The 22,223-nt window shown below is 31.1% G+C and overlaps 2 protein-coding genes across 2 annotated transcripts; one reads left to right on the top strand and one right to left on the bottom strand.

Annotated features, from left to right (window-relative positions):
* The first annotated feature begins 229 nt into the window (after nt 1-229).
* Nucleotides 230-6,311, top strand: LOC111709303 (probable thiopurine S-methyltransferase). Its single transcript, XM_023482937.1, has 6 exons — nt 230-259; nt 371-544; nt 1,166-1,375; nt 1,578-1,747; nt 2,058-2,146; nt 5,657-6,311. The coding sequence occupies exons 1-6, from the start codon at nt 230-232 to the stop codon at nt 5,773-5,775; spliced, it is 792 nt and encodes a 263-aa protein (XP_023338705.1). The 3' UTR covers nt 5,776-6,311.
* A 3,463-nt stretch (nt 6,312-9,774) lies between these two features.
* Nucleotides 9,775-19,716, bottom strand: LOC111709294 (cytosolic purine 5'-nucleotidase). Its single transcript, XM_023482926.1, has 13 exons — nt 19,606-19,716; nt 19,288-19,348; nt 18,034-18,234; nt 17,183-17,250; nt 16,539-16,658; nt 16,124-16,202; nt 15,225-15,340; nt 14,167-14,270; nt 13,338-13,436; nt 12,302-12,507; nt 11,248-11,411; nt 10,125-10,186; nt 9,775-9,908 (listed from the first exon to the last, which is right to left on the bottom strand). The coding sequence occupies exons 1-13, from the start codon at nt 19,671-19,673 to the stop codon at nt 9,826-9,828; spliced, it is 1,431 nt and encodes a 476-aa protein (XP_023338694.1). The 5' UTR covers nt 19,674-19,716; the 3' UTR covers nt 9,775-9,825.
* Between the last annotated feature and the right edge of the window lie 2,507 nt (nt 19,717-22,223).

Genomic DNA, 22,223 nt, shown 5'->3' with positions numbered 1-22,223 from the left:
AATTTTTTTTGACCTTAGTTGAAAACTTTATATTAAGAATCAATGTGCGGCAAAGCTATTTGATATTTGAAAAATTAGGAGAGAAGAAAATGCCTAATTTTTTTTTGGATAAATCTGGTTTTTATTCCAGAGATTATCTTTGAAAACTTGAGTAAAAAACTAAATAATTTTTATCTGTGATCTTAACATTAAGAAATGTAGTTTTTAGGGTTAATTTTTTTCCTTCGGAATGAGACATTTTAAACATGATTTTGAGATGGCATATATATGTGAGGACAAAGTCCAGTATTCTGAACAAAATAATAAACAGATTAATGAATGTTCAGGAGTATAGGACAAATTTCAGCATTCTGAACAAAATATTTAACAGACTAATAAAAGTTCAGAAGTAGAGGACACAGTTCAACATTCTGAACACAATATTGAACAGAATATTAGACTTTCATGTTCAGGAGTCGAAGATAGAGTTCAGTATTGGCAGGCCAGGTGGGCCACAGGACAGTCACAGTGGCACAGCGAGAAACCTCATCAATATCTTGTCAAGGTACAATTTTTAGATTTTCTCTAGTTAAAGGGATGTTCACCATTTTAAAATACCGGACTCATGATATACGGGTTTTGAAGTTTGGATCACAACTGAGAACAAAGCTCAGTCAAAATTCGTAGTTTTGCGAAAGTTTGATAGACTGCGAAAATTTGCTCCGGTTATTAAGTGATCATTGGACTGAGTGTTTTTGATTTTCTGGCGGTGAGGAACATCTTTTCAGTTTTATATGTTTAGTTGTGATACTAAATTTGTATTTTGAAGAAGAAAGAAGATGAACAATCCCTTCAATTGTATGTCTTAATATAATTTAATGAAAATTTATTTTCTGATAAGTAGAAACCTCTTATTGGTTTCCTTTGAAAAAAAAACTAAAAGTTCTGAAACTTTCAATTCTTGGAAATTCATCAAGTATAAAAATTATGTAGGTTATTTTTTATATGAAGGGGGGGGTGGGGGTTATTAAAAAATTATTATAGAGGTCTGATTGGTGTTGGGAATACATTTTTTTTTACATATAATGAATATTTTAATTTATAGATCGCACCTTCGGTGCATTTATTTTTGCCAATGATTTTAATGTTTAAAAAAATAAATTTTTTATTTTAATATTTTGTTTAGTACCTTGACCAGCTCGTGACTGGAGATGCCAAGATCCGAATCTTCCTTCCTCTGTGTGGCAAGGCTGGAGACCTCAACTGGCTGTATCAGGCCGGTCACACTGTCCTGGGAGTAGAGGGCGTTCCCTTCGTGGTCGAGCAGTTCTTCAGGGAGAATAAGATTGAGCACGAGAAGACCTCTATGCAGGATATCAACGGATGGAAGTTTCAGGTAGGGTGTTAACAAGATAGGTTTTACTTAACTTTCAAGTCCTCCCCATCCCGCCCCACTTAAAACCTTTCGGGTTTTTTCTTTTGAAAATCTCTGTAAATCAAGTTAAATCATTTTCTGGAAATACTTAAAATAAAAAGTTTTTATATTCTTTAGTTAAATTAAGAATCTTAAAATCTAACTTCTGTTTTTACCTTTTCAGAGTAAAGACGGTAGATTAACCATCTATGCTTGCGATTTCTTCCTGTTAACCCCAGCTATCCTTGGACCCATTGACGCCGTGTACGACCGGGGGGCACTGGAGGCTGTGTCCCCCAACGACAGGATTAACTATGTCCGGGTCATGCAGTCCCTAGTAGGGCCTGAATTCAGGTTAATATTTAGTTATTTATAATTAAATGTTGACACTTAGTTATTTGAATTGGCTTATTAAATTTTCCAAAAAAAACGCAATTTTTTCACATACACTGACCAATTTAAAAAAGAAATCTATAAATAAATCTTCAATATAAATATGTTTCACTTTGAAGGGTAATTCCGAGGAGTTAATATCCGAAAGGAGAATTTCCGAAAAAGTCAAATAAACGGAATTTCTGAAAGAAACACATGCGAAATTTTAGTTTATTCTGTCGAAACTTCTAAAATTGTCTTTAACAAGATGTTTAAAATAAATGTTTCCTAGATACGTGTTGAACACTTATGAGTACGACGACACAATGTTCCAAGGACCTCCCCGTAATATACCGAGGGACGAAGTCTTCAACCTTTTCGGTAGGTTCACCTGCAATATCATTATTCACAAATACAAGTTCATCTTCAATAGCAGTATTTACAAATAAAAGTTTACCTGGGGCGATACAAATATTGACAGTAGTGTGAAAAATGATGATTAGTTTTATTCACTTTCTATTTGAACATTTCGTGGATTTCCATTCATAGCTTTTGTCATGCATAGAATTATTTTTTAGAGGATTAAAGAAAGTATTCACGAAATAGGAACTGGGTTAGATTAGTGAATTAAATGGTGCTTTTTTATTTACATTTATTCTTGGAGATAATTTTCAGAAAGTGCTTTGGATCCGGATCCGTTGGATCCGCAAGATTTTGGCTTCCTGGAGCTGGATCCGCAAAAATATGCGGATCCACGGACCCGGGTCCAAGAAGTTAAATATCGACCAAAAATTTCAAAACGAAAAAAATTGAACCTTAAAACCCAAAAAAAGAGAGATTATAAAAATTTCCTGATTTTTGAATGGCTCACCAAGATTTATCATAAAAATAAGCGATAATTTAATTTTGGTTTATTCCAAAAATACGTTTATTCATATTCATCGTGAATACTTTATTTAACCAATTCGTAATTCGATATTTTTCCAAAAACTTTATTTTGCAAATGTCTGCTTTTGGTCGCCCCAGTGTATGTCATGTCTGTCATGAGCTATTTAGATTTGCTTCTTTCTATCTTCTTTCACCTTTTCTCTACCTAATGCATCCCAACCCCTTTCTTTTATTTGGCATGCATAGAAATCTATCTTAATTTTTCTTTTCCTTATTGTACGATTTTAAAAAATTGTAGTGAAACCATCTTTTTTTTTGTTAATCTGTTGTAAGAACTTGATAAGTAATAAGGTTATAAAAGCAACCTCTTAAAGAGACTGTTGTTGTTTTTCAAGTGTCCCTCCATTAAAAAGGAGTGTGTCCGAATCACAACTGTACCCTTTAAGCCTTTTCAATCAATTAAAAATGTTGAATATGTGGTTGTTCTAGTTTGAAAAGTGTTAATCCTGATAATTGCCTCCTAATATTTCTGTGCGAGAAATGCTGAAGTAACTTTTTTGAGATCATAATTGAAATTTTTAGGGATAAACAAGGATATCTTATTCATCCTTGATCAGACATAACTTAAGAGTACCGTTGTCAATCTGAAATTCCATTTTATTAACGGAGTCACTCGAAATTGCCGAGCACAGTCCTTTTAAAGTTGGCTTTTAATCAATTTCAAATTTGCTCAATTTTCTTCCAAGATCCCCCCCCCCTGTATTTGAACTACTGTAGCCAGCTGGGATTATTGTAGAGGGATCTGTTCGTATCCTGGAGGAAGCAGATTATACGGATTATGGGAAGGAGCATTATAATCTTGATTCTACCATGGTTAAAGTTATTTATATGATAACTCCAAACTAATGTACGTGATCTAATAAACATCAAGTTTTAGCTAATGGAAGTTTTCTATTGGTGAATCGGCACATTTTTGAGTATTTAATGGTTTCATGGGTATATATTTTTCTTGCACTGACAGTCAGGAGTATTATCTTGTTTTTTTTTTAGCACAGGATTAATATATAGTTCTGTTTTTGAATAACATAATATCCTCTAAGCTCTGAAAATGTTGTATAACTGTTATATTCTATTACAAACCTTTGTTTGTATTTATAAATAATGATTGTTCAGTTATCACATGTCTATACAACATTTTGTGTTCTGTTTGGATTAGTGTGAAATCTTATAGATTTTAGATCGAAAAATAATTGAAACTATTAAGTCTAGGGTTTGAAACAAATGTTTATTAAAATCCGGCAAATTTTAAATAGAACTTATGTGCTCGCGTTGTATGAGTTCAACATTTCTCTCATGCCTGGGTAATGTTACGTTATCAGTGAAATCCTTAAATTACTATGCCTAACCCAATCTGAACCAAAATACTAAGAACCTCTCTTTAAACGTTAATACCATGTACTTGTAGTTTTTTGGTTTTAAATAGAAGAAATTCATATTTTAGTAAGGTTGGATTAGGCTAAAAGCATCAAGAGATTTTATCGCTAATAAACAAATAGGTCGGTTTGGTTTAAGTAAATAGGATTTTGTGATGCATGTTTTTGTTTTTCCATTTAGTTTTGTTTCTTTATTTACATGTTTTCCTTAATAGCACTAGACAGAAAAATATTTCTTCTTTGCAAAGTTTCAATGGTTTTTTTCTAAAGTTTATATTCTTTTTTTTTAAATACTTATTAACATAATAATTTCTATTATACTGTTCTACTGTAAAAAATGTCCTTAAAGAAATTTTTGGAATTTTTTTTCCTTGAATTTAAATTAAAATTTTGTTGTCGGCAGTTTGAATGAAATGTTTTACTGCTTAGCAATGCATGGTGGAAGATATGTATATATTAGTTTAATATAATTTGGTCGATTAGTGATCCTGTAAATACTAACCCAAAACCCAGGTCAGTTCAGTAGTTTATCATGCGATTGTATTATACAGGGTGTCCCAATAAACATGGGAATTCAGTGACGAATTCGATATCTCTTTTCAAAAAATTCTTTGATGTAGTATAATGATACCTACTGAGAAAGCTGTAATCTGTTAGAGTTGCATCTGCTATGTTCACATTTTGTTTGTTTATGTTTTGACTGCATACGGTTGTACAACAAGAAAATTGCAGTACACAAACAGAGGAAACTTGTCCGTCTTCACTGTTCATCTTGCGGAGACATTATTGACACATCTTTGCAGCCATTTACCGTTTTCATAAATTAAACTCTAGCAGACATAATTATATTATGGCTTTTGAAATAAGATATTACAATGCTAATTCATAACAAAGACGATATCGAATTAATTCGTCACTGAATTCCCATGTTTTTTGGGACACCCTATATTATCAAAAAAATTAAAATGTTAATTATGACAGGAGCTAGTTTGTAATTTCAAGTGATCCTTCGTTAATCCCAACTTGCCAAGTGTAAAATTTTGGCAAGTTTCTAACTTGAACCAGAATTTATAAATGAATTAAGCTTTTAAGTTATAAACATGGATATCTTATTCATACATGAACGTACAAAGGTTTATAGGGTCAAGGTACGAAATGTCACTAAAAGAAGGGTTACTTGAAATGACGATTCTTGTCCTGAGATTCATTTCTTTTATCGGTCTGACAGGTCAAGTTATCTAAACTTGACTTTATTTTGTAGACAAACAGTAGTAATGCAGCCCAATATTGGGTTCTTCAGATCCAATTCTAAAAGATTATCCTTTTTCTATCAAAACATAACCGTCAACTTTCGAAGAGATTATTAAAACCTGTCGGATTTTTGAAAAGGAATAAAATTTGACTGAAGTAAACAAAACACGAATATACGAAGTAAAAAATGGAAGATATGACTTTTAGCTGGATTTGGATTTGATCCGTCCTTCATTAAACGCTGAGTTAATCTGTTACGTTATGTTTGGACAAAAACTTTTTTTCTGAATATTCTTGATCTAATCTGATTGTATTTCAGCTGATTTCTGTGAGGTTGATATCCTTGAAGAAGAGGACGAATCTGATGCTGCTGCTGACAAGTTTAACCTGGAGTGGATGGTCAAGGTTGTTTATCTGCTGAAACCTGCTCTTCAGTAAACCTGACCTTCCTTAACCTTGTTGCTTGATGCATCTTGAGCAGGAGGAACATTACGGTCAACATCACCTTATATTCAGATTAGTGAACACATGACACAAACTTGTCGTGGACTAAGCACAATGCCTTTGTTCAGATGTTAAGACACTAGATTTAAGTACATAGTTGACTCTCGAGTGTTGTATATCGAATGAATGATTGAATGTACAAGGTTGCTTTGTCGAGGCATTTTTGAGCATTTCTCCCCCGGCTCAAAACTTCTTATACATTGACTGTGATACTTTTATTCATAGCTTCTGTCCACCTCTCTCAGCAAATCAATACTTTAATATCCTAGTTCCACTTTCTGTAGTCCTAGTAGTGCCTTTCTAGACTATTCCTGGTCCCCACCCTCAAATACACATTGGCCGGTCAGATCAGCCTGTGGCGCAGCGGGCCGAGTGTGGAATCTTTTCAATATCGCAGTTCTTGCCATAGGATTCATTTACCTAACTATGATTTTATTTTTTGTTTGAAAATAATATTTCAATGATTTTAATTTTAATTTATTTATGGTGGGTGTGAGGTTTGTGCCAAAATCAAGAAAGATACGGGTAGGGTAGAAGTCTATAGTTTTTTTTTGACCTAAAATATAAAAAAAAACATATATGCTGTTAAATTTGTTGTAATTTTTTCTCCTTAAATTCACCTTACCCGAATCTTTCTCGCTGAATATGTGTATCCTGTTCAATTTTGTATATTTTCAATCTATCCCTTAACTTAAATTCCAACCTAACTCCGCCCTTGGAAGAATCGATTTTCTTGGTTTAAAATGTGATATTCTGTGATTATTTTTTAGCCGGCGTTGAGGTTAAGTCTGGGCATTGATAGACTTCTAGTGAAAGCATTACATCACAAAGCTGCCGGAGCTGGACCTGGTTAAAATGTTTCGGATTTTCTGTTTCCGACATCCGGTGATCTAGGGCTCAATCTAGTGTGATTTATGGCTTTCGGAAATTAGCTGGTATTTTTTTTAAACTCCATTTTTTTTTCTTTAAGTATAATTAATTGTTGAAAACCATATCTCACACTGAAGTTGTAAAAATTAAATTGAGAATGCTTCTTCCCTCCCTTGATATCTGTCATCCATGTACCATATATCTGGATCTTGGAGCTAGGGTTGTAAGCTATGAACTGCACCTGCACACTACATTTAAAATCGTCCGATTTATGTTGTCATTAAAATGAATTAAATTTTTTTTTTCTAAATGAAATCAAGTGAGTCAGTCTATTTATAATAATGTAGGGAAGTACCCCCTAGATGAAGGATTGGAATTGACGCCTTAAGTTATTTTTTATATGAGCGTTAAGTTATTTTTTATATGTATTGGAACTTTCCAACAGTCCTAAACAATTGTGGAATTAGGTTTTTTATTGAACTCTATCCTAAATATATTTAATCCAAATAAAACCTTAACAGTAAACATAGAATAGTTTTCGGTCGGTATGTTTCCACCTGTAGATGATGGGTTGATGAGAGTTATTAATTACACCCTTGTTCAAGATATCCAGATCTAGTTTCTAGTTGAAATGTAAATATTTTTACTTAGTTCACCATTGCTCCCTCCTAATCTGTTACTGTTGTTTATAGTACAGTGAACATGTTTCCTTAGCAATACACTAGTATTGTTCTCATTACTGTACAGTGTACATGTTTCGTCTGCAGTACAGATATATGGTTTTATAACCTGTATATGTCCCTTTGCAGTACATTATTAAGGTTCTAAACCTGTATACACGTTTCCTCTGCAGTTCACTGGTATGGTTATGTAACCTGATAATGTTTCTTCAGCAGTACACTAATGAGCTAGCAATCATATTCTGATGAGGGTAGAGGGATCTCTCGTTATATTTTTATCATTAATTGGATTAAGGTTTATGTAAACATTATATATGCTAAAATAAACATTAAAAAACTTTTTTAATGAATCTAGTGACGAAGCGTAAAGAAAATTAAAACCATCTGATGAGGAAATGAAATTTTGATCTTCAATTAATGATTATAAAATTGTTAAAGATGGAAAACTTTGAAAAGACCATGTTTATAAAAAATTAACACCTTGACAAATTGTTCGCTTATCATTAAAATAACATACAAAATATTTTTTGATTATTAAAAATTGGTGTAGTTTAAGTATTTAAAAAAATAATTATCGGAAGATTGGTTTCTTAATTTTGATCGAAACACGTTGATAAAGATATCTTAACTTCTGCTTGGAACCACCCAGAGCTGAAAACTTTAGAATGGGATATCTTTAATCCTGATTGGTTAATTAATCTGGAGATTAATAACAAAAGGAGAACAAGCATTATTTAATCTCCAGATTAAGAAAAAGAGTGGATCAAGCATTAATCCCGATATCCACCATTCTTAAGTTCCCAGCTCAGTTTGTTTAAAACTTTGAAATTTTGAAGATAAACGTTTTGAGGACTATTTGATCTACAGTACTTAAATTAATGGAAATTAATTCCTTGCGAAAGTATGGTTAAATGTTTCAAGATCCAATTTCTTCATTAAAATCTTGTTTTTAAATGCAATGAAGCATGGGTATGCCTATGTTTTATTAATGTAATTGATGAAATTGAATACTTTAAGTCCTATTAAAATATCTCATATGATTAAATATCTTAAACCACAATATTTTTGATTTAGATCTGATGGAAAATTAATGCCTGCTGAGCCTGCTAGGAGAGTTGTAATTCGTATAATATTTTGTCCACAAGGGTTTAGACTTTGTTATACGGCTAGTTCGTTTACTTTGAAGAATGAACTAAATTTATGGAGAAACCCAAAATACTTTTATAAGATTCGATGCTATTTAGTTTGAACTACTGCACTTTGAACTAATTACTTTGAACTATTGGTCGTTTGATATATTGTATATGGACCACGTGTAGTATTTCAAACGATATCGTTCTGTGAGCATTTGACCTTTTTTCCCCATTTGAAATATATTTTTCTTTTGTGCTATTATAAAAAATAGTTTAAAATGAACCAAAAAATAGTTCAAATGAACAAAAGCAAAAAATAGTTAAATGTGCCAAAATATAGTTCTAAGAACAAAAAATAGTTCAAATGTGCCAAAAAATAGTTCAAATGAGCCAAAAATAGTTGACTGAACACTCGAGCATTTTTTTAACATTTATTTTTAAATTGAAATTTTTTGAAACAAAATTTTAGAAAGAGCAGTGATTTTTTTTCTCTTGATGTTGAATCTTCTTTTTAACTGATCATACATCTTTTTTCTGTTCCTCTCATTTAAATCTACGCATTATAATAAGAAGTATTAAAAACATTAATCAAGTTCTTAAGGAAACGGTATATAATAATATTATTGTAGTTCATAAGGAAGAAGTATTAAGTAATGTTATTGTTGTTCATGAGGAAACGGCATTTCATATTATTATTGTAATTCATGTGGAAAAAGAATCTAATAATATATTATATTTCATGAGTAAAAAAGTATTTTATATTAATATTGTAGTTCATTAGGAAACAGTATTTAATAATAGTATTGTAGTTCATTAGGAAGAAGAACTTTATGATAATATTGAAGCTCATGAGGAACTATTTATAATATTATTGTAGTTCATGAGGAAGTATTTTATAATATTATTGCAGTTCATGGGGAAGAAGTATTAAATGATATTTTTGTAGTTTATGAGGAAGAAGTATTAAATAACATATTTGTAGTTCATGAGGAAAAAAGTATTTAATAATATTATTGTAGTTCATGAGGAAGAAGTATTTAATAACATTTTTGTAGTTCATGAGGAAGAAGTATTAAATAACACTATTGTAGTTCATGAGGAAGAAGTATTAAATAACATATTTGTAGTTTATGAGGAAGAAGTATTAAATAACAGTACTATTGTAATTCATGAGGAAGAAGTATTAAATAACACTATTGTAGTTCATGAGGAAGAAGTATTAAATAACATATTTGTAGTTTATGAGGAAGAAGTATTTAATAATATTATTGTAATTCATGAGGAACAATTATTTAATAACATTATTGTAGTTCATGAGGGAGAAGTATCTGTGTGCCTATGAACCTATGTTGGAGACTATAGCTGTATAGATTACACACACTTCCTAAAGAAAAAAACTTAAATGAAAGTCATTTTACACAATATTTTTGGGATTTAATTTTTTTCAAAATTCGAAGTTTCTACTAAGTTAATTCACAAATTGTGCTATAACTGATACAAGCGTGCTGTAAGTACAGCAAATGTACTTTACTGTGTTATATGTTTAATCTACTGCAAGTGTATATGTACTGTTAGTGTACTGACTACAAGTAAACTGTACCTGTATATAGATCTGCCCAGGCTAGTACATTACTTCCAAAGTATGATAATCGTGTACCAGCTCTGTAAAAATAGAAATTACAAAATGTCCCAAATAAACTGGTGAAGCTTTTTACTGCCTAAATCTATATATAAATTTAGCTTGTCTGTTTGTTTGTTTGTATCCAATAAACGTGAAAACGGTTGAACCGATCGGGCCCAAATTTTTTGTGGGACATCTCGTGACCACAGGGAAGGTTTATGAATAATAATAAAAAATGTGTTCTAAAGGTTTTTAATTTTGTAAAAAATTAAAATTCTTAAAAATCCGCAAAATGTTTTTTCTTCTTTGTTTTAAAATGTAAACAAAAAGAACATGTTCACAATTTAAATTGAAGCGCCCAAAAAACCTAGTATAATATACTCCAAACATAACACTATATCGACTGAAATTATGTATTAAAATAAATAAATAAATCCTACAATCCTAATTCTTACAAGAAAAAGACGATCTTGAATGTTGTCCCTCCTGTGCTTTGGTATTGGGAAACTTTTTCCGAGAAACCTTGTCCCAGATAATGAAAAGAGAAAGGACAAGTTGAAAACTTGAATTCCATTTTTGTTCTTGATTGGGATATAATACAAAGTAAAGTGTTACATTTTACAGGAAAGTTTTTCAGAGAAGAACATTTTGCCGTCTTGAGTTTGATAAGGGCATTTACACACTTGCTGATCTTTATTAATGTATTTGGATCGGAAAAACAAATTAAAATAATCAATTTTACGAACAAGTATTAATCGTTTGATAATTTAAAAGAAAGACGAAATTTGAGATAAGACAACTTTTTTGCGTTTTGTACCTTAAATAATCGATTTTAGTATAAATTACGCATTTACTTATATAATTAAATGATTTATAATGTTTTAAAATTGCTTTTATGTCTGAAATTGTGTTGAATTAAGGGGGGGGGGGGATTTTGTCGCAAGAGATGAACTGATGCAAGACCGTTGTCTCTTCAATATCACGTTTACATGGGACATAAATTCTTTAAGATTACTTTAAAAGAAAAAGATTCACCCAAAAACTGGCAAATACATCATAAGCAGGGAATTTCTTTTTCCTTTAAAAACTATACTTCTTGTACCTGAATATAGAACCAGTTTTAGCAAAGCTTCTATCCATTTTTTTTACTCCGTCCTTGATCCTTCTTCTGAACCCGTCCTGATCCTCTGGTTCAACCTGACCACATATTCTCTCCAGGTTCTGCAGCTGATTCATCAGTTCTCCTTGTTCCAGACCAACAGACATCTGTTCAAAACATTTTAGGTGTAAACTCAAATACGAGATTTCTCAACGGAAAGTGTTCCATTCTAGTTCTGGAACATATTCATATTCTAGTTCTGGAACTACGAGTAGTGTTCCTATACCTCATATTTTAGTTCTGGAATTACGTAAAGTATTCCTACACCTCATATTATAGTTCTGGAACAATGAATAGTGTTCCTATACCTCATATTTTAGTTCTGGAACAATGAATAGTGTTCCTTTACCTTAAATTCTAGTTCTGGAACTATGAGTAGTGTTCCTATATTTCATATTCTAGTTCTGGAACTATGAACAGTGTTCCTATACCTCATATTCTAGTTCTGGAACAATGAATAGTGTGCCTATACCTAATATTCTAGTTTTGGAACAATGAATAGTGTTCCTTTACCTTAAATTCTAGTTCTGAAACTATGAGTAGTGTTCCTATATCTCATATTCTAGTTCTGGAACTATGAACAGTGTTCCTATACCTCATATTCTAGTTCTGGAACAATGAATAGTGTTCCTTTACCTTAAATTCTAGTTCTGGAACTATGAGTAGTGTTCCTATACCTCATATTCCAGTTCTGGAACTATGAACAGTGTTCCTATATCTCATACTCTAGTTCTGGCACTGTGAGTAGTGTTTCTATACCTCATATTCTAGTTTTGGAACTATAAGTAGTGTTCCTATACCTCATATTCTAGTTCTGGAACTATGAACAGTGTTCCTATATCTCATACTCTCAATCTAGNTAGTGTTCCTATACCTCATATTCTAGTTCTGGAACTATGAACAGTGTTCCTATACCTCATATTCTAGTTCTGGAACTATGAGCAGTGTTCCTATACCTTATATTCTAGTTCTGGAACTATGAGTAGTGTTTTTATACCTCATATTCTAGTTCTGGAACTATGAGCAGTGTTCTCCATTCACTTAGTTTACGACATTTAACAACATCAGCGTGAAGATGATCTCCGCAGTACATTACATCAGGACCATCTGCTCCTAGTAGATTAGATACTGTATGGTGATCTCCCCCACTGTACACTACAGGTCTTTCATGTACAGGCTTACTGTTCAGATCAACCTTTTCACCTTAAAAATAAATTAAACCATATATTTTACCTTCAAAATTAAAGGAAACCAAATGTTTTAATTGAAATATATCAATTTTTAACTAAATGTTCTTATTGCAGATTTAATAAATACCTTTCTAAGTGTCTTTCAAAAAAAAACCTGTATATTTGTCCATCAAGCAAAAATACTTGTATCTGTGTCCATCAATCAATAAATACAAGTTTACGTGTCCATCAATCAATTAATACAAGTATATGTGTCCATCAATGTATCTCTGTCTATCAATCAGTAAATACCTGTATACGTGTCAATCAATCAATAAGGACCTGTATATGTATCCATCAATCAATTGATTCCTATATATGTGTCAATCAGTCAATAAAGACCATTATAAGTGTCTATCAATAAATACCTGCATACATGTATATCAATCAATAAAGACCTGTATATGTCCATCAATCAGTAAATATCTGTACCTGTGTCTATCAATCAATAAACACCTGCATATGTGTCAATCAATCAATAAGACCTGCATATGTGTCCATCAATCAATAAATTCCTGTATTTGTGTCTACCAGTCAATAAAGACCATTATAAGTGTCTATATCAATAAATACCTGTATATGTGTCTATTAATCAATAAATAACTGTCCATCAATCAATAAATACCGGTTTTTTCTCGAAATAAAATACCCCCCCCCCTTTTGAAAATCATTTTATATTCCTGGAAGCCTTGTATTATTTTAGGCTTTTATTATTCACTGAATTGGGAAAAACTGAAGTATTAAAAAGAATGANGGGGGGGGGGGGGGGTTGTAATTACAATAATATTCACCCCTAGTAAATACCTGTACACGTGTCCACCATCTTGAAATTAGTTCCCTTGTTGAAGAAGGTTGGTTTACAAGCATCAACAATAGTCAGGTCAAAGTAGTCCAACCAACTCTCTAATCAAATACAAGGTGAAAATAAACATGGAGATGTATCCAACTTCTTATCAAATACAGGGTGTACTAAATCACGGAAATATTTTGCCAATCTCTTATCAGATACAGAGCGTAAAAAAACGCGGAAAATAAAATAAGGACTATTGAGTCATTATAATCGTCGTGTCGTGTCTAGATAATAGGAACTATTTGCTTATCCTCGTACAAAATCACTTTAGTTATACATTTCAGCAATAATGAAGTGAATTTTAAGTTGCTCTAAAGCAATTAAGTAAAAAATTTCTGTTTTTAAACACAATTGCTGTGCTTCGAGTTCATTTTACTATTAAATGTCCTAACTTGAGTGTTATCACTGTATTTATGTGAGATCAAGGTTGTTTACTAAGGTAAGGTACTACGGATGCGCTCCAATGCACGGAAAATCTCGTCTCTATATCGTCAAAATCATCATAAGATGTAACTGTTTATTGGCGGAATATGAAGTGACAACGTTGCTGGTGAGAGGGGGGGAAGGGAATTTCCCTCTCGATTTTTACAGCTCACAAGCGGAGAAAATCCTTTCTCCTCTCACCAGAAACGTTGTCTGCACTTTATCTTACGCCAATATGAATAATCAGTTACGTCATTTAAGGATTTGAACCATTGATATGAAGACTACATTTTCTGTACATTGGAGCGCATCTAACCTTAATAAACAAACTTGGATAGATCAATTTAATCTAATATTTACCTTTTTCATTTGAATTGTTTTGAAGAAGAAAAGTCATGATATGATTGGTATACCACCAATCACTGTTTGTTAGTAAAAAGGTTTTTCTTCCGCTCTCTCTGATCCTTAAAATGTGTGTATATAATTGAAAGAGATGTTGTCTTTGTTATAATGGTTTGGACAGCTTGCAACTAAAACTACAAAGCTAGGACAAGAATGAATTTATTAAATATCTCTTTTATTTATGATATACTAGCTGAAGGGCCCGGCGTTGCCCGTGGAAAAAAATTATAGGTGTTATAGACTAAACAAAATGTTGATTTTTTAAGCCTATAACCAACATATATATACGAATGTCTTGTTTTATTATATATATAAAGTTGTTATCTCTTTTTGTTTGGTCGTATATGTTTGTATGTCAGATCCAAAGATAATATATATCATCTTTGGTCAGATCATAACTCACCCTATGGCCGATTTACCGCAAATTTTGATTGGAGAAAAACTCGGTAAAACCCCGGTCATGTTCTTAGATTTGTTTAAGAAATTTAAGTTGAGTGGGTTGACTTTAAAAGCGAAGGTTTAGGTTCCAAACAAAAAGCTTCAAGTTCCCTAGTTTTGTTTATTTATATTCATCTATAGTTTTAATAAACTTCTTACATTTTTAGAGATGACATGGTAGGAAAAGGAGAAGGACTAAATTTTCCTTGATTTTTGAAACGACAACTCACTTTCTCAAGTATGATCTTGAAACAGTAGTCAAGAATGAAAGCTACAAAATTATATAAAAGATAATAAACATCAAACCATTTTTCTATCGTATTATTATTTGAGAAACCTGAGGCCGAATTTAAAGAATTTTAGCGGCGGCTTAAACATAAGCCAGGGCGCAAATATCGTTGGTTTCACTTAAAATTGTATTCAATGTTTAAAGATTTAAGCCGGCGCTCAATTGAAACCGGTTTTTGGCGGATTTAAGACGCGGCTCAAATTCATTAATTCGGACACTGAATGTAATACTTGTAATTTGTAAATATTGTTGTACTCCCTGAACAAATTATTTGAATGAATATTAATACCTTGTAAGTACTCCAATCAATCGTTCATCTTTTTTAATATATTTTTCCAGGTTTTCAACCGTTTTTTGCTTCAGTAGTTTCTCATCATGTAGATAATCAATTGAGCCGCGAACATCCTAATAAAAACAGTAAAGATTTTTGCTAGCGTCTTTATGTCATTGCCTAAATAGACCTTGAAAATAAAATTTGTTTTATGCTCATTTACTAATGAAAAAAATTCAAAAAGAAAAAGTCAAAACAGAAAATGGCGTGGCGATGATTTACCGTTTCACATACAATGAAACCCTTAATAACGAATACATAGGAAGAATTTATCAAATGTCGTCTTGACAATTTTTCAATGAGTTTTATACTATATATTTCGTAAATTTCAGTATTTGCGAAAATAAATAAATAGCCATGAAGATGTTCCATATAATCATTTAATTAAAAAACTAAATATCTGCAACATTCCATTATCAGAAAGTGAAGAAAACGACATTTGATGAATTCTTTCTATGTATTCGTTATTAAGGGGTTCACTGTATGTAAATCAGGATAATAATAACTATTTGAAAACTAGTTTTGATTTAAAGAAAACATCATTTCCTCCTAATTAGAGATTTCCTAGGATCGTGTAGGCCTTAAATATTTCTGTTAGATCAAATAATCGAAGTTTGAAAAATCAAAGGTTTGCATGATCAGGTTGTGAATATTTGAGATTTTGGTAAAGAAAATGAGCTTTTGCCACAAACTCTAATTTTTAAATCTCTATATCTTTGCAACTCGATGTCGTCTACCTTTGATATTTCAGTCAATGAATTCTATTAAATCAAATAGTGTAAGATTTAAATATCAAAGATTTACACCAACAAATTGCGAAGATATAAGGTTTTATTGATTAATTTAACATATTTTACCTCAAACATTTGTTTAAATGTTTTTAATTTCTTCTCTGATCCCAACAACCAACCTTCTGTGGTAACCATTGCATCTTCCCTGTATAGTTCGGAAATAATAAAAAAATCAAAATTATGAAAAAGATTAAAACAAATATTGTTAAAAGGACTGTAAAGTTTTGTTTGAACAGGAACCAATTAGAGCTGCATTACATGTATTTAAATAATTAATACATACATACATAATTAATACATAAATAAAGATTTTAAGTGCAGCGGCGTGAATCGGACATGGCTCTTTTTTTCAACATTTTAGACATAATTGAATTGAGCTAAAGTTTATTTTAAAATATAAATATATTTAACAAACATTGTATTTCAAATAGGACATTTATAGAAATAAACAAATTAGAAAAATGATAATTATCATCATTACCTGTTATCCATATAATGTACAATGCTGGCAAGAAGATGGGTTTCGGCAATATTAAATAAAGTGTTCATTATATAAATCCTTTTCTCTTCTTTTCTCTGGATCTTATGCGGGTACAATTTCCTGGATATACAATAAGAATGTGAAATATAAATCAAATATTTTTAGTAAATATAGCAGAATATTTACACAACAGAATATTGAAATTCATTGAAATATATTTTTTTCAGAGGCTGAATTTAAAGAATATGAGCCGCGGCTTAAATTTGATACGCGGCTCAAATATGGTTGGTTTAAATTAAAATTCTATTCAATGTTTCTAAATTTTAAACCGACGCTCAATTGAAACCAGTTTTTGGCGGATTTGAGACTCGGCTCAAATTCATTAAATTCGGACTCAGGATAACATTAAAATATAAATTCATAGACCTTTTTTATTTACAATGTTTAAGTGTAATAAATTATACAGTGGTAACCATTTAACATAGAGTTTGTTTCTTTTTGGAAGAATCGTAGCGAAGAGTTTTGTAATTTGCAATTAAAGATATATCAGATAACATTTGAAGACAGATTAAAAATTCTTGGTGTCAGTGATAAATGACAAAGACGACAGTTATTCCTCTATTTTATGCAAATCTTCTATTTACCTAAGTTCTTCTCCCTCTAATAGCCTGAACCCATGACAGCACATCAGAATACGACCAAACTGGTCAACCTGGACCAAGTAGAATTAATGCAGATTATTCATGCTCAAAAACAAGGTTATATATAAAGCTAGATACTGTTGAAAAATTGAAATTTTAATTTAAGTTTCCAATTTTTGAGTTCGTTTATATGTATTTAGGGAGCCGCAAAATTTACTTTTCTTTAAAATAAGCAGTAACGTCATGTTGGATATTATAGAGTGCCATTGGTATAAAAGTTGTCTTTACCTACATTGGAGCGAATCCAGAGTATTAGCCTTAATATACAACCTTGCTCAAAACATTTGTACAAAGATGTGTCCCACCAGACATGACATTTAAAAGACGACTTAAAAGGTCGTCTTTAACATTTTAAATAATTTTAAGTATCCATTCATCAGCCAAACTCTTAAAACGATGATTAACAATACTTCTGGTTTGACATTTATAAAGTCATCAGCCTTTTTGTGCTCTCAAAATTACGGAAGATGTGAAGAATTTCAATTAAATAAATCGATCTTCAAACCACATTTTAACTGCCATGTTTTGTGAAATACCCTGTGGTTACTAAGCAAGATTCTATGCGAACTTAACGAAGACTTTGAAGGGTCGTCTTTTCTTGGTGGAACACAACTATTTAGATAGACATATATATATCTTAAATCTTAACTATTTAGATAGACACATATATATCTTAAATCCTAACTATTTATGAATGAAAGATTTGAATATTATTTGTATTGGAGAGGGAAACTTACGGAAACATAGTGTAAGCTGTTAAGTTCTAATTTTTGTTCTGTAACCATTTTTCTTACCTTTAGAAGGTTTCCGTGCTCCTTGTCGAACCATAGACCCCTGCAGGGGAACTCCGGGTTGTACTCCAGCTTCAGGATCTCCTGGGGGTAGGAGAAGGAGGAGACGAGGAACTCCTTCGCCAGGTTGAACGCCAGGATATCAAACTCCGGGGAGATATACTCGCAGAGGGTGTAGTCCATGTCAAACCCATAAAACTGAATCTAAACCAATTATTTGTTTTACTTCAGATTTTGTTCCGACCATTTTAATTTCTATTCTTTTTTATGACTCTCTATTTTTCCCTCAGAATGATTATTATTTAACTTTATTTCATCCTTTTTTGTAATCCTGCATTTTCATTTTTACTTTGTTTTCTAGTTTTCTTTCATTCAACCTTTCATTTCTTTCCCTTTTTTGACTCATTTATCTTTTCATTTCTTTCTGTTTTTTGACTCATTTATCCTTTCATTTCTTTCTGTTTTTTTACTCATTTATCCTTCGTTTCTTTCTCTTTTCTAGTTCCACTTTTGCCTTTTATTTCTTCTTAAATGGACTGCGAAGGAAAATGAAACCTGAGAATCTCAGGCTTTAAACGATACATATAAACATCTATCTGATGTTTCTGTCTCGAGAAATTGATATAAACGGTGTCAAATTTATACGAAAATTCATAAAAATTCAATTTTGTATAAAAGTTGTAGTATTAAACAGATCATATTCAACAAATACGCAACCAATCTGAAAACGACTCTATCCCACAGGAGCCTGAGAATCTCATGTTTGCTCCTATAATAATTTTTTAACTTTTATTTTGCATTTTTAATAGATATAATTGATAATATCATTACATCGGTTTCATCCTATACCTCCTTTAATTTTTACTTTACAGCCCCTTTAAAGTTCATTTTTATCGACTTTGCAATCTTTTTTATCCTTAACAAAGTTGGAAAAAGATCCAAAAACTATAATTTTAACACGATCGTTTTTATGATATATTTTCTCTCATCGAGTAAAAATTTGGCAGAGTGTGAAGAAAGAAAATTTTTAGGATGAACAATCTTAAAAACATTTTCAATTTTTACACTATCCCAAATGTTGATCTTTTAAATATATATTAAAAAAGTCTTGCATTCTGTAATAATCTATTATTTTCTGTCAAACTTTCTTCCATTTATTCTTAAATGGATTTTTCTTTTCATTTTTCAACTCTCCTTCCATTATTATTTGATCATTCTTTCTCTATTTTATTTTCATTTTTGAGAAATAAAAAATACCTTTTCCAGATGAATTCCTCGATTGTCAAAAATTTTCGATTGCTTTAGAATAGGAGACGACCTTAACAACAGAAACTTAATAATTTTTCAAAGGAATTGAGTTTCTGTCACAAATTCCAATTTTGTAATACCTAAATTTCAACAACCAGATGATGCATACCTTTCATATTTCAAACTTACATTGTTTGATCCACCAGAATTCATAGTTTGAAATATCTAGCATCTACGACATTTGGTTTTAAAGAAATTGGGATTTAAAAATCCGAGTTTGTGGCAAAGACTCAATTCCTTTAAAAATAATTTAGAGAAATTCTTCACCTGTCTGCTAAATCCTGAAGACTGTCATCGCTACCATAACCAATAGAACCTCCATCTTGAAAAGCCATATTTGAAAATTTTCTAAAAAACTATTAAACTTTGTAAATCTTACTAAGCTTTTTTTTGTCGCTGTTGAATATATGTATTGATATCCTTATCATTTTTGCGGGTGTCCCAAAAACAATTGGAGCTCAATGACAAAAATTTAAACTCGTCATTTCTGCGCGGCCTACATTTGTAGAAAGAATATTTTAACTTTAACATTTTTTTAACGGCACTTTTAAAAATGTTGTCGTATATTACAGTTTTTAGAACCATCTTTACTTTTTACATTAAAAAATACCATAAGAAAACACTTTTTGTTGCCTGATTAAATAAATAAATATTGTTATCAAGTTCTTAAACTGCATCTGTGACAGATCATTTATTTTCTGCGTGCCAAGCCAGAACAACTTGGAGATCTTCTTATAACACAATATTTGATTCTACAGATTTTCTACAGAATCAGTAATCGAACTTAATGAATTTGAGCTACTTCTCTGAACTAGCAATTCTGCTGGTTCAAATTTGAACCACCGATTCAAAGTTTAAGATTAAGGAAGGATTGGAATCGATGATTCAAATTCAATAAATTCTGTCTCTTTTTAAATCAATTTAACCCTTTGATCTTCAGAATGGATCCATTATCATAGAATTAATCCTTTAATCTACAGGATGGATCCATTATCATGAGACTAATCCATCAATCTACAGGATTGATCCATTATAATGAGATTAATCCATTAATCTACAGGATTTATCCATTATCATGAGATTAATTCATTAATTTACAGGATGGATTCATTGTTATGAGATTAATCCATTAATCTAAAGGATGGATCCATTATCATTAGATTAATCTATCAATCTACGGGATGGAGCCATTATCATGAGATTCATCCATCAATCTACAGGATGGATCCATTATCATGAGATTAATCCATTAATCTACAGGATGGATCCATTATCAAGAAATTAATCCATCAATCTACAGGATGGATCCATTATAATGAGATTAATCTATCAATCTACAGGATGGATCCATTATCATGAGATTAATCTATCAATCTACAGGATGGATCCATTATCATGAGACTAATCCATCCATCTACAGGATGGATCCATTATAATGAGATTAATCTATCAATCTACAGGATGGATCCATTATCATGAGATTAATCCTTCAATATATAGGATTGATCCATCATTATTAGATTAAGATTAAGAATGAAATTAAGAAATATGAGATGAATCCTTCAAGCTTATCCAGCACTGATACCTTGCATGTTGTACGACTGAAAGTCTGTCTTAAAATATCAAAATATAGTTTTATCCAAAAAATAGATAAAGATAATCTTATCTTATTAGAAGATCTTATAAAACTGTTTACGAAATCCTATTTATATCGTTGAAAGGAAAATCTTGTATATGTGGTTAGTTATGGGAAAATGCAAAATGATAAGTAAGACAATTTTCCTGCAGTATTTAAACTTTAAGCAAGTGTTGGGGTAATTTGAAAGAGGATGATCCATAATCAAATTATAAATCGATTATTACTATTTTTTACTGTTCAAAAAACATCTAATGAAACTTAAATGAAAATGTGTCTAAACCTTGTCAAATACATAAATCAAGATGTCTGGATCTCTGTGATAATACGAACACTCCCTTTAAAGGGAGAAGTTGCAAACTTTGAAAGTTGTTTAGGAGTTATTTTTCTCTCAGAATAATCTAGTTCTTAACACATACCACTAAAGTTTCAGTAGAAGAAAATATTTCCATTTAGTGTATGGCGCCGATTTAAGAATTTATCTCTAATTGGTTGATGAGATAGATAGAATATATCTAATATAAATATCCAAATATATCTGTTTTCCATGATTCCATCATGTTATCACTATTCAAGAGAACGCCGGGCAACTAAATGCAACTCTTCCCTGCATTTTTATAGAACTAACAACTAATGGACTTTGTATATTTAAGTACAAACTTAAATTTGTCTTTGTTTCCCGTTTGTCTAAGATAGTAAAATTTACAAGCAAAACTAAAACAAAGAGTTTCAATGATAAAACATTTAAAAAGAAAATAAATACTTCACACCTTGTTTTTACATACAGTGTTACTCACAAAGAATGTGAGATTAATGACCACCTGGAACTCTATAAATACCACAAACTGAGGGTTAAACTTGGATACAATTTCTCTTTAAAAAAATTAAAAGACATCCAGAAAAAAGATGGATAACTCTTAAAACTTTTTTAATGTCGTTAAATATTTCTTAATTTGTAATTGAATTATTTTTTAAAAAAATATTTAAAAATGAAAAAATGAAAACGACAATTTTTCCATAGATCTTTGACTTCCACGTTGCATGCCAGTAAAAAAATTGAGATCGCCTACAAATGATGCGATTGTAAAGACGACCTGAAACTCTTACAATAAGTCTTTTGCCTTAAATATAGTTTTATAATTGCACACGTTTACAATTGCAGGAAATCATAGATATAAGGAAGCTGACCGTACAAATTAAAGTTCTCTTTTAAGTCTAATATTTTATGGGTAACCCTGTTCTATATAGA

This window comes from Eurytemora carolleeae, unplaced genomic scaffold (genome assembly GCF_000591075.1).
Source record: "Eurytemora carolleeae unplaced genomic scaffold, Eaff_2.0 scaffold42, whole genome shotgun sequence".
In the NCBI taxonomy this organism is placed as follows: domain Eukaryota; kingdom Metazoa; phylum Arthropoda; class Copepoda; order Calanoida; family Temoridae; genus Eurytemora; species Eurytemora carolleeae.
The sequence above is the reverse complement of the archived record's forward strand: the minus strand, read 5'-3'. Positions and strand labels throughout refer to the sequence as shown.

Excerpts from the sequence above, each read along its gene's own strand:
- LOC111709294 (XM_023482926.1), bottom strand. The coding sequence starts at position 19,673 with ATGGCTTTTCAAGATGGAGGTTCTATTGGTTATGGTAGCGATGACAGT. Across the intron at positions 16,659-17,182 it reads TTAGAGGGAGAAGAACTTAG|GAAATTGTACCCGCATAAGA; the intron begins GTAAATAGAAGA and ends TTGTATATCCAG. Across the intron at positions 16,203-16,538 it reads GTACATTATATGGATAACAG|GGAAGATGCAATGGTTACCA; the intron begins GTAATGATGATA and ends CGAACTATACAG.
- LOC111709303 (XM_023482937.1), top strand. The coding sequence starts at position 230 with ATGAGACATTTTAAACATGATTTTGAGATG. Across the intron at positions 260-370 it reads TTAAACATGATTTTGAGATG|ACTAATAAAAGTTCAGAAGT; the intron begins GCATATATATGT and ends AATATTTAACAG. Across the intron at positions 1,748-2,057 it reads CTAGTAGGGCCTGAATTCAG|ATACGTGTTGAACACTTATG; the intron begins GTTAATATTTAG and ends AATGTTTCCTAG.